The sequence below is a fragment of the Ornithorhynchus anatinus genome, chromosome 2 (assembly GCF_004115215.2).
Source record: "Ornithorhynchus anatinus isolate Pmale09 chromosome 2, mOrnAna1.pri.v4, whole genome shotgun sequence".
In the NCBI taxonomy this organism is placed as follows: Eukaryota; Metazoa; Chordata; class Mammalia; order Monotremata; family Ornithorhynchidae; genus Ornithorhynchus; species Ornithorhynchus anatinus.
This window is the reverse complement of record NC_041729.1, coordinates 32,982,424-32,997,677: the sequence shown is the minus strand read 5'-3', so window position 1 is coordinate 32,997,677 and position 15,254 is coordinate 32,982,424. Positions and strand designations below refer to the sequence as shown.

At 46.1% G+C, this 15,254-nt stretch overlaps 1 protein-coding gene across 2 annotated transcripts in view; it reads right to left on the bottom strand.

Annotated features, from left to right (window-relative positions):
- Positions 1 to 14,905, bottom strand: part of CLUAP1 (clusterin associated protein 1) — a 35,632-nt gene extending 20,727 nt beyond the window's left edge. Inside the window, exons 1-5 of one of the 2 annotated variants that reach the window (XM_029058557.2) lie at positions 14,761 to 14,905; positions 8,072 to 8,183; positions 5,165 to 5,249; positions 4,372 to 4,551; positions 3,709 to 3,804 (exon numbers count right to left, since the gene is read on the bottom strand). In XM_029058557.2, the coding sequence (XP_028914390.1) occupies positions 3,709 to 3,804; positions 4,372 to 4,551; positions 5,165 to 5,249; positions 8,072 to 8,183; positions 14,761 to 14,782 (495 nt within the window). In that variant the 5' untranslated portion in view covers positions 14,783 to 14,905. The remainder of the gene's footprint in view (positions 1 to 3,708; positions 3,805 to 4,371; positions 4,552 to 5,164; positions 5,250 to 8,071; positions 8,184 to 14,760) is intronic. The other variant, XM_029058558.2, reaches the window with a different exon arrangement.
- Positions 14,906 to 15,254: the final 349 nt, after the last annotated feature.

Below are 15,254 nucleotides of genomic sequence, written 5' to 3'. Positions count from 1 at the left end.
ATGAACACTGATGTACTAATTATTATTATTATTGTTAGCATTATTATTATACTTGTTAAGCATTTACTTTGTGCCAAGCACTTTCCTAAGCACAGGGGTAGATACAAGTTAATCAGGTTGGACACAGTCCCTGTCCCTTATGGGGCTCACAGCCTAATTAGGAAGGAGTAGGATTGAATCCTCATTTTCCAGATAGGTAATTGAGACACAGAGATGTTACGTGAGTTGCACAAGGTCAAACAGCAGATAATCGGCAGATCCGCGATTAGAATCCAGCTCCTCTGACTCCCAGGCCCGTGCTCCTTCCACGAGGCCAGGCTGTCTATAGCCATTTTTATGGACTTCTAATTTTGACTCATTTGTATCATTTTAAGCACTGGAGCCATGCAGTTTAAAATTCCTCTCGCCTTTCCTACAACATGGAGTTTTTTTCACTGTTTGTGAATATAGGAATACGGGGATTGTTTTCACTTTACCTAGAAATTCTGATGTGGTCTATTTGTTAGACTTAAGGTAGCTGCTGAAGCTGCTGTGGTTTGTGTTGAAGAAGATAAAAGTCAGAGGAACGTCTGAATCTTCTATCACAGGAAGTTATGCAGGCTGAAAATATCAGAGGTTCAAAAGGAGTTTAGATGAACTAATGGGCAGTGCTTAATACAGTGCCTGGCACATAGTGAGCACTTAAATGCCAGAACTATTTTTATAATGGGCCACTGCAGGAGAAAGGGAGACAGAGGGGAAAAATTTGGTATAGTCGGTGATGGTATTACTATTCTTATCACTACTAATAATAAAAATAATGGTATTTATTAAGCACTTACTTTACACCAAGGATTAAACTAAGGCCTGGGATAGATACAAGATAATCAAATGAGAACCAGAGTGGCCTAGTGGAAAGATCATGGACCTGGCAGGCAGAGAACCTGGATTCTAATTCTGGCCACGTATCTGCTGTGTGACCTTGGATAAGTCATTTAAGTTCTCTGTGCCTCATTTCCTCATCTGTAAAATGGTGAATAAGACTGTGAGTCCCACATGGGACAGGGTCTGTGTCCAACCCAGTTATCTTATAATAAAAATAATTAATAATAATAATGGCATTTAAGTGCTCATTTTGTACCAAGCACTGTTCTAAGCGCTGGGGTAGATACAAGTTAATCAGGTCAGACACAGTCCCTGTCCCACTTGGGGCTCACGCTCTTAACCCCACTTTACACATGATGTAACTGAGGCTCAGAGAAGTGAAGTGACTTGCCCAAGGTCACAGAGCACACATATAGTGGAGCTGGGATTAGAAACCAGGTCCTTCTCACTTCCAATCCAGTACTCTGTCTACCACGACACACTGCCCTAGAGCACGGGTCTGGGAGTCAGAAGGTCATGGTTCTAATCCCAGTTCCATCACTTGTCTGCTGTGTGGCCTTGGGCAAGTCACTTCACTTCTCTGGGCCTCAGTTACCTCATATGTAAAATGGGGATAAAGACTGTGAGCTCCAGGCAGGACAGGGACTATGTCCAACCCGATTTGCTTGTATCCACCTCAGTGCTTAGTACAGTGCCTGGCACACAGTAAGTGTTTAACAAATACCATAATCATTATCATTATTATCACAGTGCCAAGCACATAGTAAGTACTTAACCAATACCACAATTATTATTATTATCATTATTAATCAGGTTGAACAGAGATCCTGTCCCTCATGGGGTTCCCAGGTTAAGTAGGAGGGTGAAGAGGTACTGAATCCCTATTTTACAGATGAGGAAACTGAAGTCCAGGGAAGTTGTGACTTGCCCAAGGTCTCAAAATAGGCAAGTGGCAGAGTAGTTTTAGTGATCCATCCCTAAATTTGAGGATGATTTCAGAGGTCAACCATCACAGAGTTCCTCCAAGGAAGAGTGGAGGAGGTTTTGGGAAACACTGATTGATGCCCATCCACAGTCCACAGAAATTTTTTCCTCTGTTGTATTCTTCTAAGTGCTTAGTTCAGTGCTTTGCACAAAGTAAGTGCTCAATAAATCCTATTAGTTGATTATTTTTCCTTGATGAGCTGATTTGGTTAATCAATGGTATTTATTGAGTGCTTCCTGTGTGTAGAACACTGTACTAAGCACTTCGAAGAGTACAGCAGCGTAATAAATCTTATGGATGCTGGCTGGGCACTCATCATTGCTTCCTGGCATAATAATAATGTTGGTATTTGTTAAGGGCTTACTATATGCAGAGCATTCATTCATTCAATAGTATTTATTGAGCGCTATGTGCAGAGCACTGTATTAAGCACTTGGAACGTACAATTCGGCAACCGACAGAGACAATCCCTGCCCACTGACGGGCTTACAGTCTAATCAGTGATGTAGCACTTGAAATTAACCTTCGAAAGTATAAAATGAATACACAGTACTGGTCTAAGCGCTGGGGTCGATACAGGGTGATCAGGTTGTCCCACATGGGGCTCACAGTTTTAATTCCCATTTTACCGATGAGGTAACTGAGGCACAGAGGAAGTGAAGTGACTTGCCCACAGTCACACAGCTGACAAGTGGCAGAGCTGGGATTCGAACCCATGATTCCCTCCAGTGTTCCTTCAAGGAACTGTGCGGCAGTTATCCTCTGAAATCAGGAATGGGGTAGGGGGGGCAAGAGGTAGAAGCAAAGAGTCTTTTTTGGAGGCTCAGAGGAGGTTGTGTGAGAAGTGAGAAGTGGGTGGGCTTTCTGATGTGGTAAAAGCACACAGGCCTAGGGACATGGGCCTCCAGAACAGCGTTTGCGAGTTTTCTGTGCGGTTCCTTCATGTGCAGAGTACAAGACAGCTGGCCTGCCGCTTGGGGCTCCTAGAGAGGGTGCCTTGAAAGAGGGGACTGAAACAAGCTGAGAGAGGATAGTATTTGAGAACTGTTTGGGGGGAGATGAGCACAGCTGGTCCAAGACCCAATCAAAAGTTCCCCCAAAGCAACGGCTGCCTTTGGCAAGACATACAGGTACCATAGAGCCATTGGTTTTTTTTGAAAAGAGATGTCGTACTTCCTTCAGACTGAGCCCGTGTTCCCCAAAAGGAGCATTCGAACGGCATGTCGATCTTCAATACAGTTGACCCTGCCGCTATCCCTGTTGTTGTTCTGATAATGGATCAAAATCGTATTTGCTCTAGGGCTGTTGACCCTTTTGGAAAGGGTCGGTCAGTTCTACAGCTTCCCCTACATTCCCGTTCTCATCGCTGGGAGCCCAGGGTGTACATTCGTCCCGCAGGCCTTCAGAAACCCTTGCTGGACCTCCTGGACACCAGCCAGGTCTTGAGCAGCCGCTGTGCATCAGTCAGTCAGCCGACTGTATTAAGTGCTCACCTTGTGCAGAGCATGTACTAAGCACTTGGGAGTGTACAATACAACAGAATTATTAGATACGTTCCCTGCCATAACAAGTTTACAGTCTCGACGGGAAGACCTGAGGGTTTGGATGAGTCCAGTCTGTTTGCCACCATTCCCAAGTCAGAGATTCAAAGTTGTCCCAGTAGCTGGGTACCTCACTGCCACAAAATATGTCATTTCCAGCCCATCACTGAATCACAGTTTTAGTTTTAGCTCATTTGACCTTTAGCAGTGGGGCTCAAACTGATAAAAAAAATGTTCTGGTAATGTGATTTCCATTTGTTTTTTTTTCCCTTGTCAAGCTGCTTTGCTCAGTAACACAAATTAGAATCTGTGGCTTACCCTCAGCTCCACTTCTTTGCCAAGTAAGTCATATAAAGATGCGCCTTTGGAGGTGATTTCAGATGCAAGATGCCTGGCTGCCTTCAAATCAGCAATCTAAAACAACAGCATCAAACCATACGATTTCAAGGTTTCACGTTACTTTGACTTCAAACCGGCACGGTCATTGTATCTAAGTGTCTGATCTGTCTACACAGCAGATAGGTCATTTTTGGTAAGATGAGAAACAGAACTCATCGCTGATTGAAGGAGACTATATAGGCATGAATGTACGCGTGGAAACACACACACATAAATACACACACACATACACACACACACACACACAAATACACACACAGATGCATAGCTGACCACCACTCTGGAAGATGAGCCAACTGATGAACGTGATTCCCTAGATATGAGCATGTTCAGAAGGGTAGACTATTGTCTGGTGTCCATTCTCCACAGGCCCATATGAAGATGGCTTTAGGAAGGGCCCTGGTTTTATTTCTACTCACTGGGATGAACTGTTTCAAATGCTGATGAACGCACATCCAGCAAAATGAGCGAGAGACAAGTAGAATGGAAAAAAGGGGATGGGGCATCTGTGGGGTGCATTTCTTTTCAAAATTTTAGAGCAAAATTAGTCCCTTCGTCCCAAGCCATTAACATCTGCCTTACCTTTGAGCCTAGATCAAATTTGAATTTGCTGGTATCTTCCTCTTCTATTTCAGGACCTTCCATCCTTTTGGTCTTCATTGCATTATAAAGCACAGAAGTGATTTTCAACAGTTCTTTGACTGCATACCCATCTGCCTGATAAAGCTTCTTAGTATTGAGTTTTATGTGAGCTTTGGTGGCCTGTTTCAAAGAAAAAAAAGGAATCAAATAATTCCAAACACAGTAACTTGACACACCACATGTAACATTTCAGAAAGTGTCGAAGTAAAGAGGACCCTAACAGCAGTATCACGTTATCCTAATAACCACATATTCCGGGAGAAATTATTTCAGAAAATGAAAGCAGAGAACTCCGAAGTAGGAATAAGGGTGTATCCTTCATCTTCATATCTGACAGACTACTATTCTCCCCATCTGCAAGGCCTTACTACAATCACATCTCTTCCAAGAAGCCTTCCCTGACTCCTATCTCACCGCTATCCTGTTCTCCTCCCTACTACATCGCCCACACATTGAGCCGATGCCTCTTGGTACCTACCCATCCACCCCACTCTCACGATGAATATCCTTATGAATATCGTTATACTTGTTTCCCCTATCTGTAATTTATTTTAACATTTATCTCCTCCACTAGATGGTAAGCGCTTTGAGGACAGGGATCATGTCTAATTAGTCAGTGGTACTCTCCCAGATGTGTCAAACAGTGCTCTGCACACGGTAAGTGTTCACTAAAAACCATCGACTGATCTTTTCCATCTCTCATTTCCTTGCTTCTAGACATCTAGGAACTCACCATGAATTGTGCAATTGCCTTAATGAAGAAAACTCGATCTTGTTCCGTCTCAATATCAGAAGGGATGTCAGTGTGTGGCTCATACCTATCATCAGGAGGAAATTTAGTTAACTGGGGGACAGTCCAAGGTGACAGTCCAAGACAAGCAACGTACCCCATACTCTCCCATTCCCCCATCAATAAGTAATTTTCTCTTTCCCTACCTCTAGTCGGAGCGCTCCTCGTGGGCAGAGAATGTGTCTACCATCTCCGCTGAATTGTTCTCTCCCAAATGCCTAGTGCAGTGCTTGGCACACAGTAAGCACTCAATAAATACCACCAACTGATAAATGGAAAAACTGTGGAGGTGCGAATCAGAGAGTGTACCAACAAGTGCCCCTAGAAGTCTGGCTGGGATGCAGGAGAAAAAGACGGGAGGAAATCAGGGAAGGCTTATTGGAGGTGGGCTTTCAGGAGGTATCTGAAGGAGGGCGACGTGGCAAAATTGAACAACGAAGATTATCCCAGGCTAAAACGTGGACCGTTCAGTCCATATCTCCCCAGTCCTCAAAAACCTCCAATTGTGGTCCATCCACCTTGGAGGCCCAAGAAGTTGAGTAGGGGCTATCTTTAAACAATTAGCTTGGGCTGATTACGCAGCACTGCTAGGGAGAAGGGAAAAAAAAGACGTCTAGGTAAGAAAGTCTTAAAGTTAATGCCCAATGCTCTCAGCTTAGAATCAACTCTTCCAGGATCACTCTTTCCCTGGGTTCAAACTATTCCAAGGAAACACTCAGACCTTCCCGGGTCAACCTGGAATTTCCCTCTTTCGAACACTCAGTCCCTGCCAGCCTGGCAGCATTATGTGCCCTTTATCAATCAAGCAAGCAGTCAATCATATTACTGAGAGCTTATTGTGTGCAGAGCACTATAGTAAGCGCTTGGGTGAGTACAATACTATGGAGTTCACAGATCTGTTTCCTGCCCACAAGGAGCGACAAGGGAGAGGCAGACATTGATAAAAATAAATAAATTAAAGATAAGTACATAAGTGCTGTGATGCTGAGGGTGGGGTGAATAAATAGTGCAAATCCAAGTGAAAGGATACCACAGATGGGAATGGGAGAAGAGGAACTGACGGCTTAGGGAAGGCCTATTGGAGGAGATGTGCTTTGAAGGTGAGGAGAGTGATTGTCCCATATGAATGGGAAAGGACTTTCAGTCTAAAGGCAGGATGTGGGCAAGGGGTTGGTGTTGAGATAGATGAGATCTAGGTACATCGAGTAGACTGGCATTTGAGGAGCAAAGTGTACAGACTAGCTTCTTGTAAGAAATAACAGAGGTAAGGGACAACCTGATTAGCCTACAACCTGATTAGTACAGTCTCTGGTGCATAGTAAAAACTTCAATAACTTTTTTTAAAAAAGGGTAAGGAAGGAAGCGGCAAGGTGAGTGAGTTCTTTAAAGCCAACTGTAAGGAGTTTGCTTGATTTTGAGAGGGCGTTTATAACTAAACCCCCTCTCAGCACACCACAGTTCTTCATGAATTGCCTCACTTGCCCCACCAGGGCTACTTCTTCCTCTTTAAAACAGAGGCTTCCTTAGAGGCAGCCATTCCTCTTACTCCATAGCCAGCCCCGCTCCCCAGGCCTTTACCACCAGAACTCCATGTGCAGATCACCTGTTGCACTCTGAGATCTCCACTCCCCTGCGGACTACGCCACAAGGCACAAACATGGACCGTTCAATCCACATCTTCCCATTCCTCAAAACCCTCCAATTGTTGTCCACTCAGCTCTGCAAACAGAAACTTCTTGCCATCAGCTTTAAGGCAGTCAATCCTCTCTTCCTCTCCTTCATTACTTCACTGATGATCTGATACAACCCTATCCACACACTTCGCTCCTGTATCGCCAACCTACTCTCTGCACCTTGATCTCATCTATCCTGCTGCCAACCCCTTGTTCACGCCCTCCCTCACGCCTGGAACTTCCTTCCCCTTCATATCCAACAGTCCATCACTCTGCCCATCATGGAAGCCCTCTTAAAATCACATCTCCTCCAAGAGGCCTTTCCTGACTAAGCATTTATTTCCCGAACCAAACCTCTCCCCTGCGTTTCTTACGCATTTGACTGTGTATCCCTTAAGTACATCTCCCAGACCTACAGCTCTTACGTACAAATTCTTACAGTCTACTTCCCCTGTCCCTAATCTACCTTAATGTATGTCTCCCCCTGAAGTCTGTAAGTGTCTTGTGGGCAACTCTATTATTGTATTTTCCCAAGAGCTTATTACAGTGTTTTGAACACAGTAAATGTTCAGTAAATACCACTGATTGATAGGTAATACAGAGATCCAACCTTGTTATTTTTAATGGTATTTATTAAGGGCTGACTATATGCCACTCACTGTACTAAGCATTGGCGTAGATGTAAAGTAATCAGGTTGGACACAGTCCATGCCCCACATGGGGCTCACAGTATTAATCTCCATTTGCAGATGAGATAACTGAGGCACAGAGAAGTTAGGTGACTTGCCCAAGATCATACAGCAGACAAGTGGTAGAGCCAGTATTAGAACCAAGGGCCTTCTGACTCCCAGGCCTGTGCTCTAACCACTAAGACACATTGCCTCTCTACCATTCTCCAAAACCCTGGAACAGCTGTTTCCTCCTAAGCCACACCTCCCCTCAGGGCACTTCTCTTCCCAGTTCCTCTCACATAACCCCTCTTACTTTAATTTCTTTTTTTTTAATTTTACTCTCGTTAACCTTCAGTGATTTTTCAACAGGCCACATTCAGCTGTTGGGGCTAATAATTTCAATTTCACCAGCTTCTCTTTTGGCCTCACATGTTCCCAGGTGAAGTGTGCATTCTAAACATTAACATCAGCTATCAAGCATTATCTCGCTGGAATAAAAGACTAACCTCTTCACAAGCCAGAGAAGCATTTCCGATACGAGTCCGAAGTTTGGAGTGCGGAAATTCTCCATAGAGATGTGACGGGGGTATCCCAGGGTCCGCATCATCTCTGTGAAATCTGTTCAAAGAAAAATGATTATTATTATGGTACATGCCAAGCACTTACTATGTGCCAAGCTCTGATCTATGCTCTGGGGCAGATACCAGTTAATCAGGTTGGACACAGCAGTTGTCTCACATGGAGCTCAGAGTCTAACTTAGGAGGCAGAAGGAGTGAATACCCATTTTATACATATGTAATTGAGGCACAGAGAAAAACCCAATACTGTCAACTCAATTTTTCATGGCTGATTTTTGCAGGTTATGAAATATTCAAGACCCTAATGCCCTTCTCTCCATCTTCTGGATAGATGTCCAATAGATACTACTGATTGACAATGATTTTCAAACAAAATTAAGCCTAAGGTTAAGTGCATCATGAAGGGGGAGGAGTAAAATAAGAGTCTTAATTGAATGAATCAAATAAGAATCAATCAGTGGATTGACTCAAATAGGCTGAGGCTATAGTAGGGTGATTTGGAAGAGGTTTGTCAATTTTCTGCCAGATAGGGAAGGCTTATCGAAGGAGGGCTTTCAGGGACTCCTCAAATGATGAGAAAGGTCTGGGAGCTGGAACAACATGGTTCTGAGCAAATTTGCCTAAGAAGAGAAAAGGGGACAGACTGGAGAGGCAGAGGAGATGGGAGAAAGGTGGTAGCTGGACAGGAGAAAAGTGGTAACCAGACAGGAGAAAGGCGGGAGACAGAGAGAAGAAAGGGGGTAGCCAGACAGGAGAAAGGGGTAGCCAGACAGGAGGTGGGTGGTAGCCTGACAGGAGGTGGGTGGTAACCTGAGAGGAGATGGGTGGTAGCCTGACAAGAGACAGGCGGTAGCCTAGGAGGAGAAAGGTGGTAGCCTGATGGGCTGATGAGGACTTTTGAAGCAGAGACTGAATCTTGCACAGACTGGGCCTCGCCCTTGAACCCCTTGGAGCCAGACCAGCTGCTACAAAACTAAGCCCATTCGGGCCCAATCGGGTTTGGCTAGCCCTCTGATGTCCACAGCAGCCCACTGAGGCAGTCACACGTTTGAAAACATGGCACATGCCTCAAGTCACCTTCCTAGTCTGATGCTTGGACACTGAGGTCAGTAGCTGGAACCAAAGAAGTGCCTGAATCTGAACAGAGATCTGGATTTCTGGCCTGTGCAGGAGTCTAGCGTAAAGATCTTCAAATCAGTTGTATTTATTGAGCGCTCCCCGTGCGGAGGTCTGAAATGCAATGGGAAGGGCGGAAGGACCAAATACAAAGGAGAAGAAATAACCTGGAAGCACCAAGGATCAACGAGAGTACCTGGGAGTGTTCGGGGAGCAGGCTGAAAGTGAAGTTTCCAACACCCTATTAAATTCAGCCCGATTGCTTTACTTGATCTTCTAGAATAGCGTATCCTGTTGGATTGGGTGATGTGGTTTTACAGACTTAAAGTAGTACTTTGAATTTCTACAGTTTTTTAAAAATATTTTACTAAAGCATTTGCACATCAGTTATCTCATTTTATCCTCACAACATTCCTATGATGTAGAGAGGGGCAAATATTATGATCCTCATTTGACAAATGAGGAAACTTAGGTAAGGAGACAAGTCTGAGGTCACCCAGCAGGCCAGGGCTAAAGCATGGACAAAAAACACAGGACTCCTGATTCCCAGGCTCTTTCCGCTAGCTCATACTATCTCCGAGATGCCACTTTATCACAATATACAGGTTAGTGCCTGTGGATTTGAATGAAAGGGGTAAGAAATGAAAAGGTAAATGGGTGAGAAATTTGAGACCCTAACCGCCTCGGTAAAAAAAATCAAATCACATCATATCACGAGAAATACTCGTCTGCTCAAATGTATATATTTTCATTACCCTATTTATTTTGTTAATGAAATGTACATCGCCTTAATTCTATTTGCTATTGTTTTAATGAGATGTTCATCCCCTTGATTCAATTTACTGCTATTGTTCTTGTCTGTCCGTCTCCCCCGATTAGACTGTAAGCCCGTCAAAGGGCAGGGACTGTCTCTGTTACCGATCTGTACATTCCAAGCGCTTAGTACAGTGCTCTGCACATAGTAAGCGCTCAATAAATACTATTGAATGAATGAATGAATGAATGAGAAATAGATTAGCATTGCTTCTTTATCAAAGCACAAAATCCCCAATCTTAACCAGCATCAGAGACCGGAATTGCCAATTAAAGCCTGTGAACACAAATCCAAGCCCACACTGAAACTCCCAGAGAGAGAGGATACCAGTGCTCATCACTAAACGGAAGCAATTTTATGCAATTTTGCACTTGAAGCAGCATGGCCCACCAGACAACTGGGAGTCGGAATCCCGGGACTTTAGTCTGTAATCTGAGCTCCATCACTTGCGTGCCTTGTGACCTTGGGCAAGCAACAACTTCCTGGTGCCTCAGTTTCCTAATCTTTCAAATGGAGAATAAAACCTGCTCTCCTTCCACTTAGAGTGTCTGATCGGATGGGCTGATACCTTCCCCAGTGCTTAGAACCCAAGTGCTTAACCAGTATCACAATTATTTACTTAGCACAATCACAACTACAATCCAAAAGTAGGAAAGAAACATAGCTGAGCAGTCAATTGCATTTACTGAGTGCTTACTACATCCACAGCACTATACTGACTGGGAGAGCACAATTCAACAGAATCAGCAGACACGTTCCCTGCCCAAGGGACGTAATGAAGGGGTCACCCTGACTCTCTTATGTTTCAGAGATTTGGAGAGTGTGTCTGTGGGCTCAGTCCTGTTTGGCTACTTCTGCCTTTCCTCCTTTGGTCATTAGGAGGCTGGTGCATAGAGGATTCTGAATGAGGGCTCACCTCCTCCAAGAGGCCTTCCCAGACTGCGCTCCCCTTTCCCTCTGCTGTTCCTCCCCTCCCCCCTCTGCTCTCCACCCTCTGCTCTTCCCCTTCCCCCTCCCCTTAGCACTGTGCTCATTTGTATATATTATTTATTACCCTGTTTATTTTGTTAATGAGGTGTACATCCCATGATTCTATTTATCTTGATGATGTTGTCTTGTTTTTGTTTTGTTCTGTTTTACTTTCCTGTCTGTCTCCCCTGTTTAGACTGTGAACCCGTCACTGGGCCGGGATTGTCTCTATCTGTTGCCAAACTGTACATTCCAAGTGCTTAGTACAGTGCTCTGCACATAGTAAGCGCTCAATAAATACTATTGAATGAATGAATGAAGATATGTAGATGAGAAGCAGTGTTGCCTTGTGGATAGACCACGGGAAAGGGAGTCGGCGGGCCCTGCCTTCTAATCCCAGCTCTGCCGCTTGCCTGCTGTGTGACTTCGGGCAGGTCCCTTCACACCGCTGTGCCTCAGTTACCTCATCTGTAGAGTGGAAATTAAGACTGTGAGCCCTACCTAGGACACGGATGGAGTCCAACCTGATTAGCGCTTAATACAGTGCCTGGCACACAGTAAGCGCTTAACAACTACCATTAAAAAAAGAAGACCAGCTATTAACTGCTCTTGAGGTTGAGGCAACAACAAAAAAAAATTAAAGTATACTTAAAAAATGAAATCTAGCAGGTGCAAGTTGGCATAGATTTCCCTGATTGAATAACACCCCAAGTTGCCCTCTCCCCTTGAGGCTACTTCATTCATTCCTGTTTACTGAGCACTTACTGTGTGCAGAGCACTGTACTAAGCGCTGGGGAGAGTATAATATGACCTCTGACCTGGAACTGCCCTCCCTCCTCAAATCTGCCATTCAATTCAAATCTGCCATTCAAATCTGTCTCTCCCCTCATTCAAAGCCTCACTGAAGGCCCATCTCCTCCAAGAGGCCTTCCCAAACTAAACCCCACTTTCCCTCATCTCCCCCTGCCCCTTCCTCCCTCTCCCCACTCCACAGCACTTATATATATAGCTATCATTTTATTTATTAATATTGATGTCCGTTCACTTATATTGATGCCTGTGTCCCCCACCTCTAGCCCGTGAGCTCGTTGTGGGCAGGAATTAATTAATTAATTAATTCATTCATTCATTCATTCATTCAGTCATATTTATTGAGCTCTTACTGTGTGCACAGCACTGTATTAAGCACTCAGAATGTACAATTCAACAATAAAGAGAGACAGCCCCTGTGCACAGTGGACTCACAGTCTTGAAGTGGGGAGACAGACATCAAAACAAGTAAACAGGCAACAACAGCATCAATATAAATTATATATATATATATACACATCAAAACAAGTAAACAGGCATCAATACAAATAAATAGAATTCTAAATCTATAGATATATATAAGTGCTGTGGGGCAGGGAAGGGGGAAGAGCAAGGGGATCCAGTGGAGGCAGAGGGGAGGGGGAGCTGAGGAAAAGGGGAGCTTAGTCTGGGAAGGCCTCTTGGAGGAGGTGCGCCTTCAGCAGGGCTTTGAAGGGGGGAAGAGTGGTTGTTTGGCGGATGTGAGGAGGGAGGGCGTTCCGGGCCAGAGGTAGGACGGGGACCAGGGGTCGGCGATGAGACAGGTGAGATGGAGGCACCGTGAGGAGGTCAGCACCAGAGGAACCGAGTGTGCAGGCTGGGATGGAGAAGGAGGGAAGGGAGGTGAGGTAGGTGGGAGCAAGGGGATGCAGACCTCGGAAGCCAAGAGTGAAGAGGTTTTGCTTGATAGGCAACCACTGGAGGCTTCTGAGAAAGGAGTGTGACATGACCAGAGCGGTTCTTTAGAAAGGTAATCCGGGCAGCGGAGTGAAGTAGCGTGGCTTAGTGAAGACAGCACGGGTTTGGGAGCCAGAGGTCGTGGGTTCTAATGCCGGCTCCTCCACTTGTCAGCTGTGTGACGCTGGGAAGGTCACTTCCCTTCTCTATGCCTCAGTTCCCTCGTCTGTAAAAATGGGGGTTAAGACTGTGAGCCCCACGTGGGACAACCTGGTGACCTTGTATTTACCTCACTGCTTAGTACAGTGCTTGGCACAGAGTAAGAGCTTAACAAATGCCATAATTATCAAATATAGACTGAAGTGGGGAGAGATGAGAGGTTGGGAGGTCAGAAAGGAGGCTGATGCAGTGATCCAGACGGGACAGGATGACTATACCAATGGGGGAGAGGTTTGGATGGAGAGGAAATTACGGATTGTGAAGGTGAGACCGGCAGGCTCGGGTCTCTCTCTATTCCTGTAGTGTACTTTCCCGAGCGCTTAGTCCAGTGCTCTGCACACATTAAGCGCTCGATAAACAGGATTAAATGAATGTCAGTAAACGGGCCCATTGCCTGGCCACAGTGAGGTCACAGTCCTCCCTGGTCAGTAGGGGCTGGGCCGGGCCGGCCTGGGAGCCTCTTGGTGACCCTTCCTCTCCCTGCCTGGACGCTGGTGGGCAACAACCCACCAGAGAAGCAGTGTGGCTTAGTGGACAGAGCCTGGCCTTAGGAGTTAAAGGTGTGGGTTCTAATAATAATAATGATGATAATAATGATGACATTTCTTATCCCGGCTCCGCCACTAGTCAGCTGTGTGACTGTGGGCAAGTCACTTCACTTCTCTGGACCTCAGTTCCCTCATCTGTAAAATGGGGATTAACTGTGAGCCTCACGTGGGACAACCTGATTGCCCTGTATCTCCCCCAGCGCTTAGAACAGTGCTCTGCACATAGTAAGCGCTTAAATAATAATAATAATAATGTTGGTATTTGTTAAGCGCTTACTATGTGCCGAGCACTGTTCTAAGCGCTGGGGTAGACATAGGGGAATCAGGTTGTCCCACGTGGGGCTCACAGTCTTAATCCCCATTTTACAGATGAGGGAACTGAGGCACAGAGAAGTTAAGTGACTTGCCCACAGTCACACGTGGCTCAGTGAAAAGAGCACGGGCTTTGGTGTCAGAGGTCATGGGTTCGAATCCCGACTCTGCCACTTAGCTGTGTGACCGGGGGCAAGTCACTTCACTTCTCTGTGCCTCAGTTCCCTCATCTGTAAAATGGGGATTAAGACTGTGAGCCTCACGGGGGACAACCTGATTGCCCTGTATCTCCCCCAGCGCTTAGAACAGTGCTCTGCACATAGTAAGCGCTTAAATAATAATAATAATAATGTTGGTATTTGTTAAGCGCTTACTATGTGCCGAGCACTGTTCTAAGCGCTGGGGTAGACATAGGGGAATCAGGTTGTCCCACGTGGGGCTCACAGTCTTAATCCCCATTTTACAGATGAGGGAACTGAGGCACAGAGAAGTTAAGTGACTTGCCCACAGTCACACGTGGCTCAGTGAAAAGAGCACGGGCTTTGGTGTCAGAGGTCATGGGTTCGAATCCCGACTCTGCCACTTAGCTGTGTGACCGGGGGCAAGTCACTTCACTTCTCTGTGCCTCAGTTCCCTCATCTGTAAAATGGGGATTAAGACTGTGAGCCTCACGGGGGACAACCTGATTGCCCTGTATCTCCCCCAGCGCTTAGAACAGTGCTCTGCACCTAGTAAGCGCTTAACAAATACCAACATTAGTATTATTAACCAAAGTCATCATGGCCCGGAGGGCGCGGGGGCTGTCGGGTCCGGCAGCCCCCGGGGCGGAGGCCGCGGGCCCGGAGGGGGCGTCCCCGGCTCCCCTCACGGAATCGGACGGAGGAGGCCTTACTCCTGAGGTCGCGGAACGTCATGGCGCCGGTCCGGCGGGGCTAAGGGCGGCTGAGACGGCCGGCGGCGGCTGAGGCGAGGGAGAGACGGAGACGGAGAGACAGGGAGACAGGGACGGAGAGAGACGGAGAGAGACAGAGAGAGGCGCGCATGCGCGCGGGCCTGAGGCGTTCAGTTTCCATAGAAACCAACGGGCCCCCGCGACGGTGCGCAACCAGGGCCAAACCAGTGACAAAGCGAAGCTGGGCCCAAGTCCGCTCCACAGCGCCCGGCGGACACCGGGAAAAACCGCCCTGGCTTCATTCATTCATTCATTCATTCATTCATTCATTCATTCATTCATTCATTCATTCATTCATTATGTTGGTATTTCTTAAGCGCTTACTATGCGCAGAGCACTGTTCTAAGCGCTGGGGTAGATACAGGGTCATCAGGTTGTCCCACGTGAGGCTCACAGTCTTAATCCCCATTTTACAGATGAGGGAACTGAGGCGC